Here is a 15283-nt window from a genome sequence, read left to right on the forward strand (position 1 = left end):
AGAGTCAGAGGCACAGTGCAAGCAGCAGGAAGAGAGGGGTGGGTGAGGGGGATGCCAGGCTGAAGCACACCCCAAGGTCAGCGGGCTCCTTCTCTTCTTGTGGGGAGGAGGGTTCTGCCCTCCGCAGGATCATGGGCTGGCAGAGCCAGGGTGGGAGAGTGGTCCAGCTCTGTCTGGTTCACCCAACCTTGTCCCTGGTAGTTCTGCCTCACCCCGGGCCCAGAGAGAGTGAGACAGATGGTGGGGGGTAGGTCAGGTGTGTTTGTCTGAGCCAGGGGAGGAGCCTTGGAAATACCTATCTCTAGGCCACAGAGAGGGAGAGCGGCCACCTCTCACCATTAGTGTGATTCATTGCTGTCACAGTTGAACTCCAGGGGGCCAGGATCAGCCAGCTCAAGCCAGCCGGCTGCTGACTTTATGGAGCCAGCCCCAGCCCCAGCCCCGTGCCTGGTTGCACAATAGCGGGGCACTTTCCAAGGCAGGGATCGCAGAGCAGGTGATGGCGCGATCAGGTATCTTGAAGGACTTGGGGTGTTAGGGGCTGCCAGGTGGTGGGCCCCCTGTATCATCCAGATGAGTGGGTTCCTGCCTCCCAGCCAGGCTTGGGGGTGGCCTGGTGGAACAGAAAGAGGCTCAGGACATTTCCTTGTGTTCCCTCCAGCTGTGTGATCCGGGGCGGACCCCAGCATCTTTGTCAGTTTCCTTCTCTGCAAAATGAAGTCCTTCCTAGCCATGGGGTAAGCTGGGCTCCTGTGTACACCTGGGAGCCTTGGTTTCCTCAACTGTCCAGTGGGCCTATCAATATCTTTCTTGTCACCTCACAGGGTCAGAGTGACACGATGGACATAAAAACACTGAAAATTTTACGTGTAGATATTATGTTATTGTCGACAATAGCACACAACCTAAAAGTTGAGAATTATGTGTTATTCAGGGGTATTACTGAGGACTATGGTGTGGAAGACAGCCTCTCAGATAGCTCTGCGGAGCTGTTCCAAAGAGGTAAGGGAGAAGCCAGGATATATAGGAGTCTTTACTGAAAAACAAACAAACAAACAAACAAAAACCATGTACAGCTAAACATGAAAAGATTACTGCTAATCACAAAAACCAGGCAGCCCAAGTTAAGGATTTTAGTGCCTTTCTACGTATGGGAAGATGTATGAGTCTGGGCTCATTGAAATTATTCCTTTGATATTTATCTTAACTGCCTAGGGCCAGTATCCTGTTTTTCTTCACCCTATATCCCCCTCAGGGTGTACTGTCACCAGCAGTGGCCAATGGTTTGATGGTGGGCAACATTCATTGTTTCCTAAAATATGGCAGGCAACATTTTTTTGTCCACGTTATTAATATTTATATCACCAGCCAGTTCCTTATGTGCTCTTTCTTTGATAGCAGGGTTCCCCTTCTGTCTTTTAAACTGGGGTTCAAGTTTTGACTTGTCCACATACCATGGGAGATTCCTCTTCTGTAGGATGGGTATCTCAAAACTTGCTTGACTAAGTCGTTGGACAGAACGAAGCAGATCAAACAGGCAAGAGTTCTTTGGAACAATCAAGAACCATAAAATGGATGGAATTGTTACCAAGTGATCCGAGATGGGCACCAGACTCAGTGAAGACAGACATTTAACAGACCCCATGATCTGTGTCCTCGAAAAAACCAGAACAGACCTGGTAGTCTTGTGAAATAAATGCCAAAGATGATTACAAAGCCAGGTGTGAGCCATTTGGGCCATGTCAGTGGAATCCAGAAGGTCATGGAGGAAGGGTGGGAGCGGCAAGGGGCAGGCTTGATCCTGGAGGTCTTCCTGGAGGTAGTGAGTTGGGACCTGCCTTTCAGAGGTAGGGAGGGATGTAGTTACTGGAAGGAGAAGGGCTGCAGCTGGAGAGAAACAGCCTCCGTTCTAGTTCAAACCCAGACGTGACTTAGAAAAGTCAAGAATGCATTTCTCTCCAGGGTATTCACTGTGGGAGAGGTGGGTCAAACGGCTTTGCCCTTGTCACCAGCTGTAGAAGCAGAAGGGGACGTCCCCATCTCCTGCCTGCTCAGGGAGCAGAAAGACTTGGGCGACCTTGACTCTGAGTACATTGCCCTTTGGCAGCTCCCAGGACCTGTGTGCCCCATGGCTTGCGCCATCTTGAAGCCAACAATTAAGGAATGGACCCTCTAGGGCCCACCCCCTCCCAGCCCTGCCTTATAAGACCCCAGGGACCCTGGCATCCACAGCCACAGCAGGAGACAGGAGCCAGCGTTCCTTGGGGTTCGGGACATCTGGGCAACACAGATGGGGCCTGAGAGTCACCACCTTCCCTGCCGAGTGACCACACATGCCATGCAGCTGAAGACGGACCTGAGCCGGGAATCGGGGCTCTCTAGGGGCTTCTGGCTTCTCTCCAGCTGTGAGCCAGCACCAGGAGGATTGGCTGGGGGCCTGAAGTCCAAGGCTGTGCCCTCTGCCGTGCAGCCCCCCACGCCCAGGGCAGGTGAATCTGGAGGATCCCATCTCGAGGAGACTGGTGATGAGGGCCCTCACCTCATTGCTGGTTCTTGAGCACCAGGGAGACAAAGCTCAGCCGATGTCCCAGTCTGTTAACTCCCTACCTCACGAGCCCAACCATGACCACCCCAGACGGATGCCCAAGGCTGAGGAATCCAGAGACAAAGGAGGCCTGCTGGGGGAAGACAGGAGAGGCTGAGGCACGGCAACTGAGGACACTGTCCCTCTGGACAGGCAGCACTGAAGGAGGGATCTGGGGGCTGGGACTGCCTCTCCATACCTCCCAAATTGCTCCTTGATTTCTGGGTCTTGGGGAAAACAGCAGAGTGCGCCCCTCTTTGGCTCTAGCCTGGAACAACAGGCAAAGGAGGAGGGCTTGGGGGTCTTTGCCTTGTGGTCTTTCCAGGATGGAAGAGTGGTGCTCCCACCCCAGTTGCCCCCATATCTCAGAAAAGACTGGAAGAACAAGAGGTAGGGCCAGATGCCAGCAGGGAACAGCCGTTTTGCATGGGGTTTCGGGGGAAGAAGGGAAGGCTGGGGATGCCGGATGGGTGGTTGGCTGGCAGAGATCATGCTGAGGGTCCGGGACAGAAAGGTGCCCCAAGAGCCTGCTTTAAAGATCACCCCACTGGCGACTGAGCCCAGGCAAGGGATTACCGCAAGTGTCCACAAGGACACTGGAGGGTCAGCTCAGGGTGAGGGTAGTGAAGCTGGCACTTATCAGGACCCTCTTGGCCAGGCCTTCTACCTACATCACATCTATTCCTGCGACAGCCCTGCAAGGTAGGTGCTATCATCCCATTTTACAGATGGGAGAAGAGGACTCGGAGAGGTAACCTTCCCCAGCATCACGCAATCCGTAGTGAGGAGTCAGGATGCAACAGGATTTAAGCGTGGGTGCATCTATCTGCAAGGGACCCCTGTGCTGCTCGCAGAGATGCGTGGGGGGAGGCTTCCCTGGGCTTCTCTCCGGGGGATCGTGGCCATGATCCAGGTTGAAGGAGCCAGGGCCTCCCTGGAAGGCTGTAGAGTGTCTCTGAGGGGGGCGGGGTCCCTGTCCCCAGTGTCAGCCAGGCTGATGACCTCAGTCAGGACAAGGAAGGACTTGGTTGTGGGTGAGGTGAGAGGGGCAGGACCTCCTTGACTCTTAACGTCTGGCTTCCCCTGAAGGGACAAACGAACACTTTTATGAAAATTGCTGCAGGGCTCCAGGTGAAGCACTGGAGGGAAGCAGAGGGCCGGGGCCGGGGAACTCCCCAGGAAGGACTCTGGGGAAGCTGTCGGCTGGGGGTGGGGTGTGCTGTCTCTCCGTGGGGACAAACTAGTTCTTGCTACTTATTACAGGCGATTTCATGGGAAGAGGCTGCGTTAGGCAAGTTGTGGGTCTGCCTGTGCAGCTGGCAAAATTATTTCACCTCTGGAACTAATCCATTCATTTAACGAAACTAGGGACCCACTAAGTGCCGGGCCCTGATCTACGCACTGGGGATCTAGGAATGAACAGAACCAACAAAACTCCTTGCTCTCCTGGAGCTTAAGTTTTACTTAGGAGAGAAATGAGAAACAAGATAAGGAAAATATGTACTTAATCAGATATAGTAAGTGCTACAAAAAATAACCCTGAATTTGAAATGTTGCAGAGTGGGTGTGTAAATACTAGGCGGGGATGCAAGGAAGGGTCTTTGGAGTCAGTCTTTGAAGAATGACCTGAGCAAATTCAGCCAGGAAGTCCTCTGGAGGAAGAGTCTTCAGGAAGAGGGAATAGCCGTGTGAAGGTCCTGAGGCAGGAGCGTGTCTGGAGGATTAGAGGACCGTAAAGGGGACCAGTATGGCTGGAGTGGGGAGAAGGGGCAGGGAAGTCATTGGAGACAACGTCAGAGAGGTCAGCCCTGTATCTAGAAGCCAGATAAAGATGGGCTTCCAGGACACAGAAAGGGCTTTGGCTTACACTCTGAGCCCTCAGAGTGTAAGCAGGAGAGGGAACCCTTAGTGAAGTGAGGGCGTTGGGTGGGATGACCTTGGAGGTCCTTTCTGGTTAGTCTATGATGCAGGGTCTCCATTTGGGATGGAGATGTCTTTCTTCACAGCGTTAGTGTCTGGGAATGTGTGTGTGTGTGTGTGTGTGTGTGTGTGTGATGGGGGTATTTCTGGCTGAGGTCTCCACTCTTGAGACCACTGACATTTTTGGACGGGTAACTAGACTGGGACTAAAGGCCCATCTAGCCCCAAGATTTAGGAACCTCTCCAAGTGCCCAACCTGGGGAATGTCTGCTTGGCGCTCTGGGCCGTGAGCACGCAGGTTTCCACTTGGGAACGTGTGACTGGGCCTGGTCTTGTGAGAAGCTGGGTCCCTGGGCAGGTGGGCCCCTGCCTCGTGGGGATGGGACGAGGAGCCTGGAGGCAGGGCTGCCTGCTGGGGGGGGTGGCCCCCCAGGACAGATCTCAGCCCAGTCAGACAACCCCCTCCAGGCCTGCCTGTCTCTATTTCCAGAGTGTTTTCCAGCCCGGGCAGCTCTGAGGGGTGTCATGAGTCACCCCCTCAGGGCAGGAAGCTTTGCTAAGGAGGGACAGAGTGGTGGGTGTCATCAGACCAGAGCCAAGGGTCAGTGCCTGGGGCCAGACCAGCACCTGCCAGACCCTGCTTTTCAGTGTCTGTTTTGGGATGGCCGAGCAGGGCGACCCACAAGGAAGGGACCTGAGGACGATCCTGTGGTCCCAATGAGCCACACAGACTGCTTATTTTTTTTTCTTTCTCTGTGGCCACTTATATTTTATTTTTTTTATTGGAGCATAGTTGCTTTACAATATTGTGTTAGTTTATACTGTACAGCAAAGTGAATCAGCTATACGTATACATATATCCCCTCTTTTTTGGATTTCCTTCCCATTTAGGTCACCACGGAGCACTGAGCAGAGTTCCCTGTGCTATACAGTAGGTTCTCATTGGCTGTCTGTTTTATACATAGTATTAATAGTGTATATGTGTCAATCCCAATCTCCCAGTTCATCCCCCCGCCGCCCCACTTTCCCCTTGGTCAGAGGCCTTGCTCCAGGCCCTGTCAGGGGCCTCAGCGGCCAGGGAACAGGGTCTTGGCTGAGCCAGGGCAGGGGCTGCTCTGCCTTCCTGCTCCCATGGTTGGCTCCTGGCTCCAGCTGGGAGGCCGGCCCTGCATACCTGCCTTCCCACTGGAAGTGCTGTCTTCCGTCCTCCCCGCGCTGTGGCACCAACCAGCACCCCTCAGAGGCCTCGCTAAGCTGCTGGTATCTCCTGCTGGGCCGCTGGGGGGATCTGACATCATAGCCTCAGGTAAGTCACTGGGGGCTAAGTGGGGGTTCCCAGCTGAGGAAGGGCGGGTCACACACCGGCTCCCTCTCCCAGCCCCAGCGGCTCCCCATCTCTGCCCAGGTCCCGGGGTGACACAGGAGGCTGCAGCTGGTGCCCCGGGCCATGGCCTGGACACATTCCCTCCTCACCCAGGGCAGCTTCCAAGGACCTGCTGCAGTTCTGCCCAGTCCCAGGGGATTCCTAGCTGGAGAACAAGCCCTCAAGGCAGGATCATCAGGGCTAAGGCCTGACTGGGCTGGAGCAGTGAGGTGTCGCTGAGTAAAGGCCCCGGGGGGACCCACACATGCCCCTGAGTGTCTCCCTCAGCCGCCTCAGGGGCAGGTGGAGAGCAAGGGCTCTGATTCCACGGGCTGTGGCCCCGGCCAGTGCCGTCCTGGCTCCTGGTGACCTTTGCAGACACCTGGGGCTGCACGGGGGCTGCTGGCTGTGGCATCTCTCCCCAGTGCTCTGCCGTCCCACTCCCACTGTTTGCTGTGGTTCACAGCTTCCCCCTTCCTCAGGTCACCTTGGAGGTCAGAGAATCTCCCCCACTCTCACGTGGATCCTGGCCCAGCCTGCCCCGGCAAGCAGGCGGGCAGGCACGAGATGAGGGCTCCCTTGCTAGTGCCTCCTCCCTGCCTTTGTCTCTTCCTGCCCGTGGGCTCGGCTCGGGTGTGGAGGGAGAGAGGGCCACTCTTCCCATCCAGGCCCTGGGTCACTAGCACCTCATAACTTTCTCTTCCACTGAGGACACAGCCAGCAGCTCCTGCCATGGACAGGTGGTACCTGGGTGAGTCCGCTGAACCCCATCCCCCCACCTTCTCAGACTCTGACGCAGGTGTCCACCCCATCACTTTCAAGTGCACCCCCAGCTCCCCAGGAGTACAGGAAAAGCAGAAACAAGGAGAGGCGGGATTTCTAGACAAGGGCATCTCGGTATGGGTCCTGGGCGTGCCGTCATCTCTGCTCCCAGCATCTCTGAACTGCAAGAGCTGGGAAGGCAACTTGTGCAACAGCCCCCTTTCTGTCTGTGTGTCCATCTGTGTGTCTGTCCACCTGCAGGAACTCTGAAGCCAGACTGCTGGGTTCAGAGCTTGGTTCCCCCACTTCGTAGCTGCCTGACCTCTGGCAAGTTATTTTACTTCTCTGTACCTCAGTTTCTTCATCTATAAAATGGGGATGATAATAATGCCTTCCGTGCCTTATAGAGTTGCTGTGATGATTACATGAGTTAACTTTTGTAAAGTGTTTAGAACAGTGCCTTGCATATAGAGTTAAAAACGTAGCTACTGATTTATTTCTCTTGTCTTCTATCATCTATCTATCTATCTATCATCTATCTATCTATCAACTTTCTACCTATTTTTATACTCCAGAAAGCATCCACAGTGGCTTACAAAGATAGACAAAATGTACTAAGATACCAAGATAATGTATAATAAGGAGGTACCAGTGTCTGTGTGGAGGGCCCCAGGAGTTTTGGGAGTACAGCCATGGGGGCTTTCTAGCTCTGGTTTTGTCCCTGACTGGGTGTTTCAGGCAAATCCCTCAACCTCCCTGCCCTCAGTCTTCCTGGGCTGCCCAGTGGGGATCATGGCGCTGCCCTGGCCACCTTCAGGGTCATTGTGGAGTCAATGACCAGCTCAGTTTCTTTATCTGTGGAATGGAGCAAACGTGCATTCGGCCGGACAATGCGTGCAAGAACTTGACACACACTCAGCCCCTACCAAAGGTTAGCTCTGTTGTATTTTCATGAATATTCATCACTTGGCCCTGAAAGCAGAAGAGCTGAATGGGTGTCTCGGCTCCTGGTCTGCAGGCCGTGACATTTCCTCTTTCCATGCCGTGACATTTCCTCTTTCCATCTCACCCTCATGTTCATTTTGCTGGAAGGTGGTTGGCTTTTCTGGGTCTGACAGTGTATGACAGTAACAATAATGACACTTACTGTGTACCAGGCCCCCTGCCACACCCTTTACTGCATTATCTCACTTTCTCCTCATCACAACCCATTCTACAGATGAGGAGACTGAGGCACACAGAGGTTAAGTAACTTGACACAGGCCATATACTGAGCAAGTGGAGGAGGCAGGAAGTGAACTCAAACCTTGATCCCACTGCCACTGCTCCAGGAAGATTAATAGATGGAGTCCTTTTGAAGGACTAACCCACCCCTGATGGACACTGACTGCTGACCTTGGCCCTTTGGCTACAATTGAGCATCAGCCTCTACTGGAAGCCAATTCGATTGATTAGAACTCAGCTAGGAATGTGAGCATCCATGGGATACCCAGCGCTGCGGTCCCCAAGGTGAGTGGGGTCACAGTAGAGGGGGGAGGAGGCCTTGGAAGTGTGGGAAATTTCCTGATTCCTAAAGCTGAGGGTATGGCTCTCAGTCTCCACCTTGCCTCTCACCGCTGTGTGCCCTTGAGCCAGGGCCCTACCCTCTCTGTGCCTCAGATGACTCATCTGTAAAATGGGGAAATAACACAAAGTGCAAGGAACTAATAGGAACGTGTTTTGCAAATCATGAAAACAAGTCGCTCTCCCTGTGGCAGGGCTTGGTCCCTCCCGAGGGAGCCTACCGTGTAACGGTGGGAAACTGGCACGGAAGCTGTGCTTCACGGCTGGAGAAGGAGAGTGCCAGAGGCTGCAGGAGACGAGGGGTTGGTTAGGGATGACACTGACTGAGGTGTGAGCTGTTAGATGCAGCCTGGATGGATGAAGAAGATAACAGAGGAAAGGGCGTTCCCAGGCAGCGAAGGCCTGGAGGTGTGAACGTGCATGGGGGGCTCAGGTGGGCTGTGAGGCGGGAGGGGCCGGGTACCCTGGGACCACCGCAGAGGAGCCTTGAGTGCCAGACAAGACCCATCAGCCGAAACAGCGATCTCCATAGCGGTGGGTGAGGTGGGCAGCTGCTAGGGTCAGGGGTCTCCATGGGACCCTCGACCTTGCCCCCCAGGCTGTAGTATACACGGAATATATTTCGAAACTCCCACTTCCCCATTGTCACAGCCCCAGCCGTGACCTCTCGGGCTGGGGGAAGGACACCACGGCTGATCTGTCCCCGGCACTTCTCTGGAAATTTCCTTGGGGAGGGTTTGGAAAGCCAGCCAACTCCTCCCTGCCCCTGCTGCCCCTGCACCTCCTCATGCCTCAGCAGGAGCCCCACTACCCACAGCAGGGCCTTTCTTGTGACCAGGGTAAATATTACCTGGCACTGTTAATGTTTAATGTCCCCCCCATCCCTGGCCACCCCACAGCCAGGCACTCTCCCCGAAGCAGAGGCCGCGGGAAGAGGGCAGTGGGACGTGCCCGTCTGCGGGGGGACATGGCAGGATTGTCGACAGATGACGGTGAGTGTGTGTGTGCATGTAAAACATTAGGTGCCTCGGACCATCTTTGGAGGGTGAGCAGGACCCCACTCTTCTGTCTCTTGGCACCCCTGCCTTCCAAGAGTACCCACCGCCCCTGCCTCATCCCGTGCCAGCCTTCCCGCTAAGAAAATATGCTTTTAAAAGAGGATCCTGCCTTAACTCCAAAGAAATCTAGCTTGAATGGCGGAACCTTGGGCGCCAAGTAGGAGCTGCTGGGGGGTGGGGAGTGGTGAGCTTCTATCTTGACTTTCTGGCATGCATCCGTCCTGGTTCCATGTATCTTTGGGACTATCTAAGCTCAGAGCAGCAGGCAGATGGGGGTCAGGCTGGCTGGGGCAGGAGTGGGCCCCTCTGCTCAGCCTTTTCAGGCTGGCTTTGGGGTGAGCGCCCCCAAGTTCAGGACACGCGCCCAGAAGTCATCCTGCGAACGAGGGTGATCAGGCCTGGAATCCAGTGGGCCTTCTGTTGTCTGTGGTGGTCTTAGAGCCAGATCTAGAAAAGATGAGGCCTTTGGGTGAGGGCTGGCTCATCCAGTGGCTCAAGATGCGGTGGTCAGGCAGGAGACGGGTTCCTGGTATGGCGAGGGGAGCTGTGAGTTTGCTCATGGCTCTGACACTAACGCCCCATGTGACCTTGAACAAGACCTGAACCGAATCTGGGGAGACAACTTCAGAGGTCTTCTGCATGGTGATGGGTGCCTGGGCCCCCCATAGGCTCCCTTGGCCTCAGGCCCTACAGGCCCAGGAGCAGACCCCCTCTAGCCTGTTCTCTCCTGGCCTAGGGTGGGTGTACCGCCACGACAGCTGGGCTCACCAGGCCCCACGGCCCAGGCACAGTTCAGCACAGTCTGGGAGGTGCCGACTGGTGCGTTCCTTTGACCTTGGGCACTGCTGCCCTAGTGCCAAGAAGGGGCTCAAGTAGGGCAGAGAAAAGGGGCCACCCCTAGCCGTGGCAGAAAAGCTCTGGCCAGGTGCCCTCCAGATGCCCAACAGTGAGTGTGCTGAGTTTACAGGGCCGGAAGCAGAGCCATGATACCTGCTCGGGGCTGGAGACTGGACCAAACCACTTGGCCTTGAAATGTCTCCTTCCTCCTGACCATGTGACAGGCAGCCCAGCAAAGGGGTTAAGCACCTAGATTCTTAACAACCAATTGCCTGGGTTCATTCCCAGCTCGACCCTTTTCTAGCTGTGTGACTGTGGGTGAGTTGCTTTGCCCCTCTGTGCCTCCATCTTCTCATGGATTATATTGGAAGAATATTAATGCCTCATAGGGTTGTTACAGTGGTTAAATGAGCTACTGCTTTGTTAGCCTCAGCCTGGCACATGGTAAGCACAATATATTAATGCTTCTGAAATAAATTTGCTTCCCCCTGAGGATAGCAACGTAGGAGAGAAGAATCTAGAAACATGGGTCCAAGACTCAGGTCTGCCTCCAACTTTTATTGGGACTTTAGACAAGTCTTCAAACTGGGCCTCAGTTTCCTCCTTCTGTTCAGTGAACGTTAGGTTTCTATTTATTTATTTATTCATCCGTTCACTTCACAAATATTTGCCAAGTACCTTGTAGTTGATTAGTTATATGGAGAGAGGTTGCTGGTGAGTCTTATGGGAGATGCCTCTGTTGGTCTTTTCTTACTTTTGTATGAAGCAAGGGAAGGAAGGAACCAGCCCCTCCCAGAGGTGCCAGAGGCCTCCACAGGCATCGTGGGTCCCTGCTTTGGAGGCACAGTGTCTGGTCCCAAGCCGATGGTTGGGAGCTGCCTAGGACAGTGGGGACTCACCAGCCCCCACTCGTGGATGTCTCTCCACCAGCCTCGCCTGGCACCCTTGGACCCCTAGGGTGCTGGGACGGGAAGGATGGGAGTTCCACAGTTTCTGTGGCTGAAACACACCACCGTCGGTGACTCACCCTTCACCCACTTCTGGCTCTCTCCTCAGGTGGCAGCCCCAAGGAGGACGTGGACCCATTCTCCTATGGTGAGCCTGGTGGGCCCCTCCTCCGCACCCTTCCTGAGCCCCCCCCCCACTCATGTAACCCCGGTTCCTGGCCTCTCCCAGGCCTGGGTTATGTGTCCCCCACCTTCGCCAGTTACTGTAGGGCTGCTGCCAGGTTGGCTGCAGGGAGGGGTCTGGGATCACTCATCCCACTTCCTTGCCCTCTCCTCCCTCAGACTATGAGACTGTCCGCAACGGGGGCCTGATCTTCGCTGCCCTGGCCTTCATCGTGGGGCTTATCATCATCCTCAGTAAGTGGGGCCTTCGTGTGGGAAGTGGGGCGCTGATGGGGACACATCACTGAGCGCACTGGCTGCGGGGTGGCGGGGGAGAGCCCTCTCGCCCCCTTCCCAGATCCAGGAAGGGGGAAGTGAGTTTCTCGGATCCCCTCCCCTCCCCCACGCAGGGGGATGGCCACCTTGATGGAAAGAGGAGTCTTGGATGCCCCATTGCTTGGTCCTCAGACCACCCAGGAGGTTCCTTCTTCCTCCAGGGAGCCCTCCAGTGGATGCTGGGGGGAAGGCCGTGGAGATGGGAGAGCTGGCTTCCAGCGGCCCAGGGAAGCTCCAGTGCACTTGGAGCCAGGCGAAGGGAGGAAACCAGCCTCCACTGGACACCCCCTCCCCCAGATCTGGACGCTTTCTTGGCTTGAGCTACATCTCGGCCCATTTAATCCTCTTGGCAACACTGAGGGATGGCCACCAATGTCACCATTTTGCAGATGAAAAACCAGGCCCACCCTGATAGGTGCAGCAAGCTGCCTGAGGTTCCGTAGCTGAATTGAAAGCAGAGCGGGTTCAGCCGCAAGCCCCCCCCCACACCCCGCCAACCCCCTGCCTGCTGCCGGAAGGCAACCGTGCCTGGCAGCCAGAGGCCTTAGGCGTCCCTGTTAGTTTACCATGGATCCTCTACTCTCTGGGCCTCAGTTTGCTCATCTGTTAAATGGGGATGATCCCACTTGCCTCAGAAGGTTAGGGCTGGCAGCCAAAGACACAGCAGCCAAGAAAGCACTCAGAAGGATCCAGCGTAGGCATGGGGCATTCTAGGGGAGAAAAGGGTCCTGGCTTCAGCCCCAGCCCCAGCAGGCACACAGCAGGAGCCTTGTTCAGGTGCAACCAGAAGAAACATACACAGAAACACACCAATGAAAGGAAGAGAGAGAATGTAGCAGATACACCTCTGTGTCCTGCGATCCTAACACATCCACGGGTGGTGCCCCCCTCCTGAAGGCTGCGCTTTGCAGACGTGGCCAGTCTCCCCGATTCCCCTGGAGGCTCCCTGGTGGCAGTGTTGAGCACGTAGGAGGTGGAAGGCAGATGGGCAGGAGCAGGGGTCTTGGCTCTGGACTTCCTGCCATTCTTCTCCAAGAGCTTACTGAGCAGCCTCTGCATGCCCAGCACCACACAGGGGGCACCACAATGGCCCAGGCTCAGCACCACTCTCAGGGCGCTCACAGCCCCCCACGGAGCCACTGCAGTGAGTGTTTGTTGACTGACCAATTGACTGACTTGGGCTTCTGATTGCTTATGGTGCAGCCCTATATATAGAGAGAGACAGTCAACTGTGGCCTCCAAGGCAGACACCAAGCGGTACAGGCAGGTGGGAGGGAGGAGGGAATACAGAGCCGAGTCCTCCAGGGCAGAGAGGGTCTCCTTGGAAAACTAACCTCCTGTCTCTCTTTAAGGCAGACGATTCCGCTGCGGGGGCAGGAAGAAGCACCGGTGCGTGCCTGCCTGGGTGACTGATGGGGTGGGCGGGGTGGGGGCGGGAGGAGCAGGTTGAGGAGTTTGGTCACTGAGGCCTGTGAGGAGGGTCTACAACTTCAGGGACCCCTGAACTCACCGCCCCCCTAACTTACCTGTCTGCTTTCCTCCATCCCAGGCAAGTTCACGAAGATGAGCTGTAATGAGAGGTAGGTTTGCGAGGGGCAGGCAAGGGGGTGGCCGGGGATGGCTGTGGGTAATAAGGAAGAGGTGGGGACGAGCTGGGAAGGACGTCAGGGTCTTTCATCCATCAGCCGGGCGTCTGTCACCCTCATATGTTTTTAAATGATGGCCAAGTGCCTGGCGTGGCACGTGTAGCCAAGGGAGGCTGCCGAGACATGCCAGGGAGAGGTAAGATGAATAAGGAACGAAATGAGAGTCCCGACCTCTGCCCCCTCACAGCCCCAATCCTCTCTTTGTCTTTGCAGAGCCAGTCGTGTCCACCATTGCACCGGGGCCGCTTGGGAAGCCCTCCCTGAGCTATAGGTCTTTGTACCCGGGACTGCCAGGCCCTCGGGCTGAAGGAAGCCCTGGGCTCTGCATGACCCCTGGGTGGGCATCGCCTCCTCCCACCCCGTGCTGATAATAAAGCCGGCCTCAGAGATGGCTCCTTCCCTGGCCTGCATCCCTCCCTCCTTCTCTCCTGTAACTGCCACCATCCGTTCCTCCAGGTCGGAGTCCATACAGCCCGGTCCCTTGTTTTTCAATTATTCGCTCAGGTGCCCATGCCTACTTAAGCAAGAAGTTCAGTACCATCCCCTCTAGGACTTTCCTAGCGATGCCAAGGACCCCAGGGACAGAGGGCTCAGCCTGCCTTCCAAATGCCAGGCAAAGAGAAAGCCGGGAAGGTGAAGGTCACAGGTTCAAAGCCGCTGGGTCTGTTGGAGCTGCCTGATCATCGACCCAGGCCCTGGGTGGGGCTGTTGGAGCTCTCCAGTGGGAGAAGCTGCAGCCATGCCCTGGGCTGCCAGCGTTGTAGCTGTTTGTGGCCATATTATGTGCTCTGCCATTTCCCCAGGTGCACCAACGTGCCAGGGTGGGTGGGTCTAGGGGTCCGGGCGGGGGCCTCAGCACACGCTCTCTTCCTATCCCCTTCCTGACCCTGGTGCTAAGCTCCGGCCACCCCTTTTCCACTTGTGGGGCCAGGGGGCCTCAGCTGGACCTAACCTCATCCACCTATTTGGGTGCTGACTTGGTTAACCCCAGGGCCAGGGGCCAGAAAGTGGACGGTGAGGGTGGGCCCCTTGTTAACCTTTTCCTCCAGCCCCCTGTCCGCTCTGGCAGGCACTCACCCAGGACAGCTTCAACCCAGGATGGTGTCAGGCCGGCCCTGCCGCCAGCGCCTGACTTCCTGTTGCCTGGGGCCCCCTGGCAGCCCAGCACGCTGCTCCCCTTGGGCAGTTTCTGTGCCCTGGAAGGAGCCCCTCTTCCCTCTCTCTCCCTTCCCTGCAGAGGCCTCTGCGAGAGGCTGGACGGGATGGTGGGATCATGGCACCACCTAGTGTCCAGTTTACTCATCTGGGTCCTGGAGCAGCCAGGGCAGGAGGCGGGACTGGCCTGGGAACCCAAGACAGCAGCAAGTTAGCAGAGTTTAAAGCAAACAGGGAGGGCGTGTTTGCGGACCAGAGGCAGGGTAGGCAGCATTCTGCTTGAGAATTGAGCTCTTTGTCATAATCCGCTCCTGCCTGGACCACCAGCCCTCGCAGACTCGCAGAATGCTTGAGCACCAGAGGCCCCTAAAGAATAAAATGAACAATCCTCAATTTTCAGCAAGGGAAACTGAGGTCCCGAGAAAGGCAGTGACTTGTCCGGGCGACTCTGCCAGCCTGTGTCGGAGCCAGAGCTACAACCCAGGTCTCTGGCCCCCCCACTTCAGAGTCCTTCTCACTGACCCCGTGGGTTGGGAGGGGAAGCTCCAGGGAGACACAGAGGGGAAAGCCTGATTCTTACAACTCAGAGCTAAGGTCTTTGTGACACCCTGCTCCGAATGTGGGCTCACCCATGACAAATAAATCCTGAGAGGCCAAACCCTTAAATAGAATTCAGTATTTCCATACACAAGACACTGGAGCCATCCACGACAGTGAGAGAAATGAACGGGAATGGGGCAGGTCCAGCCAGCGGGGCTTTTGGGAGGAGGGGTCTCCTGAAGCTTCTTGGATGTAGCAGCAAGGTGAATGAGAAGAGGGGTATTCCAGGCCTGCGGCCTGCCTGAGGAGAAGTAAGCGCCTTGGAGAGGAGTCACATTTCTACAAGGTTCCATACACAGGCCCTGAGCTGCCAACCCAGAGGGCAATTCCAGCTGCTTTGGAGGGAAATG

At 55.8% G+C, this 15283-nt stretch overlaps 1 protein-coding gene across 11 annotated transcripts; it reads left to right on the top strand.

Moving 5' to 3' along the window:
* The first annotated feature begins 5444 nt into the window (after positions 1 to 5444).
* On the top strand, positions 5445 to 13670 carry FXYD2 (FXYD domain containing ion transport regulator 2). 11 transcript variants are annotated; one of them, XM_029207845.1, is made up of 7 exons: positions 5496 to 5810; positions 9092 to 9184; positions 11144 to 11182; positions 11377 to 11451; positions 12885 to 12921; positions 13082 to 13112; positions 13392 to 13670. In XM_029207845.1, the coding sequence occupies exons 1-6, from the start codon at positions 5636 to 5638 to the stop codon at positions 13104 to 13106; spliced, it is 444 nt and encodes a 147-aa protein (XP_029063678.1). In that variant the 5' UTR covers positions 5496 to 5635; the 3' UTR covers positions 13107 to 13112; positions 13392 to 13670. The 11 variants fall into 11 exon arrangements, with proteins under 11 accessions (XP_029063680.1, XP_029063677.1, XP_029063678.1 ...); XM_029207851.1 differs by lacking the exon at positions 12885 to 12921 and adding an exon at positions 5982 to 6618 and having other exon boundaries at positions 5643 to 5810; XM_029207852.1 differs by lacking the exon at positions 5496 to 5810 and adding an exon at positions 5852 to 6618.
* Positions 13671 to 15283: the final 1613 nt, after the last annotated feature.

This window comes from Monodon monoceros, unplaced genomic scaffold, assembly GCF_005190385.1.
Source record: "Monodon monoceros isolate NGI ecotype Baffin Bay Population unplaced genomic scaffold, NGI_Narwhal_1 Super_Scaffold_7, whole genome shotgun sequence".
NCBI classification, from domain to species: domain Eukaryota; kingdom Metazoa; phylum Chordata; class Mammalia; order Artiodactyla; family Monodontidae; genus Monodon; species Monodon monoceros.

Excerpts from the sequence above, each read along its gene's own strand:
- FXYD2 (XM_029207844.1), top strand. The coding sequence starts at position 5,636 with ATGGTTGGCTCCTGGCTCCAGCTGGGAGGCCGGCCCTGCATACCTGCC. Across the intron at positions 9,185-11,143 it reads AGGATTGTCGACAGATGACG|GTGGCAGCCCCAAGGAGGAC; the intron begins GTGAGTGTGTGT and ends CTCTCTCCTCAG. Across the intron at positions 11,452-13,081 it reads GGGGCTTATCATCATCCTCA|GCAAGTTCACGAAGATGAGC; the intron begins GTAAGTGGGGCC and ends CCTCCATCCCAG.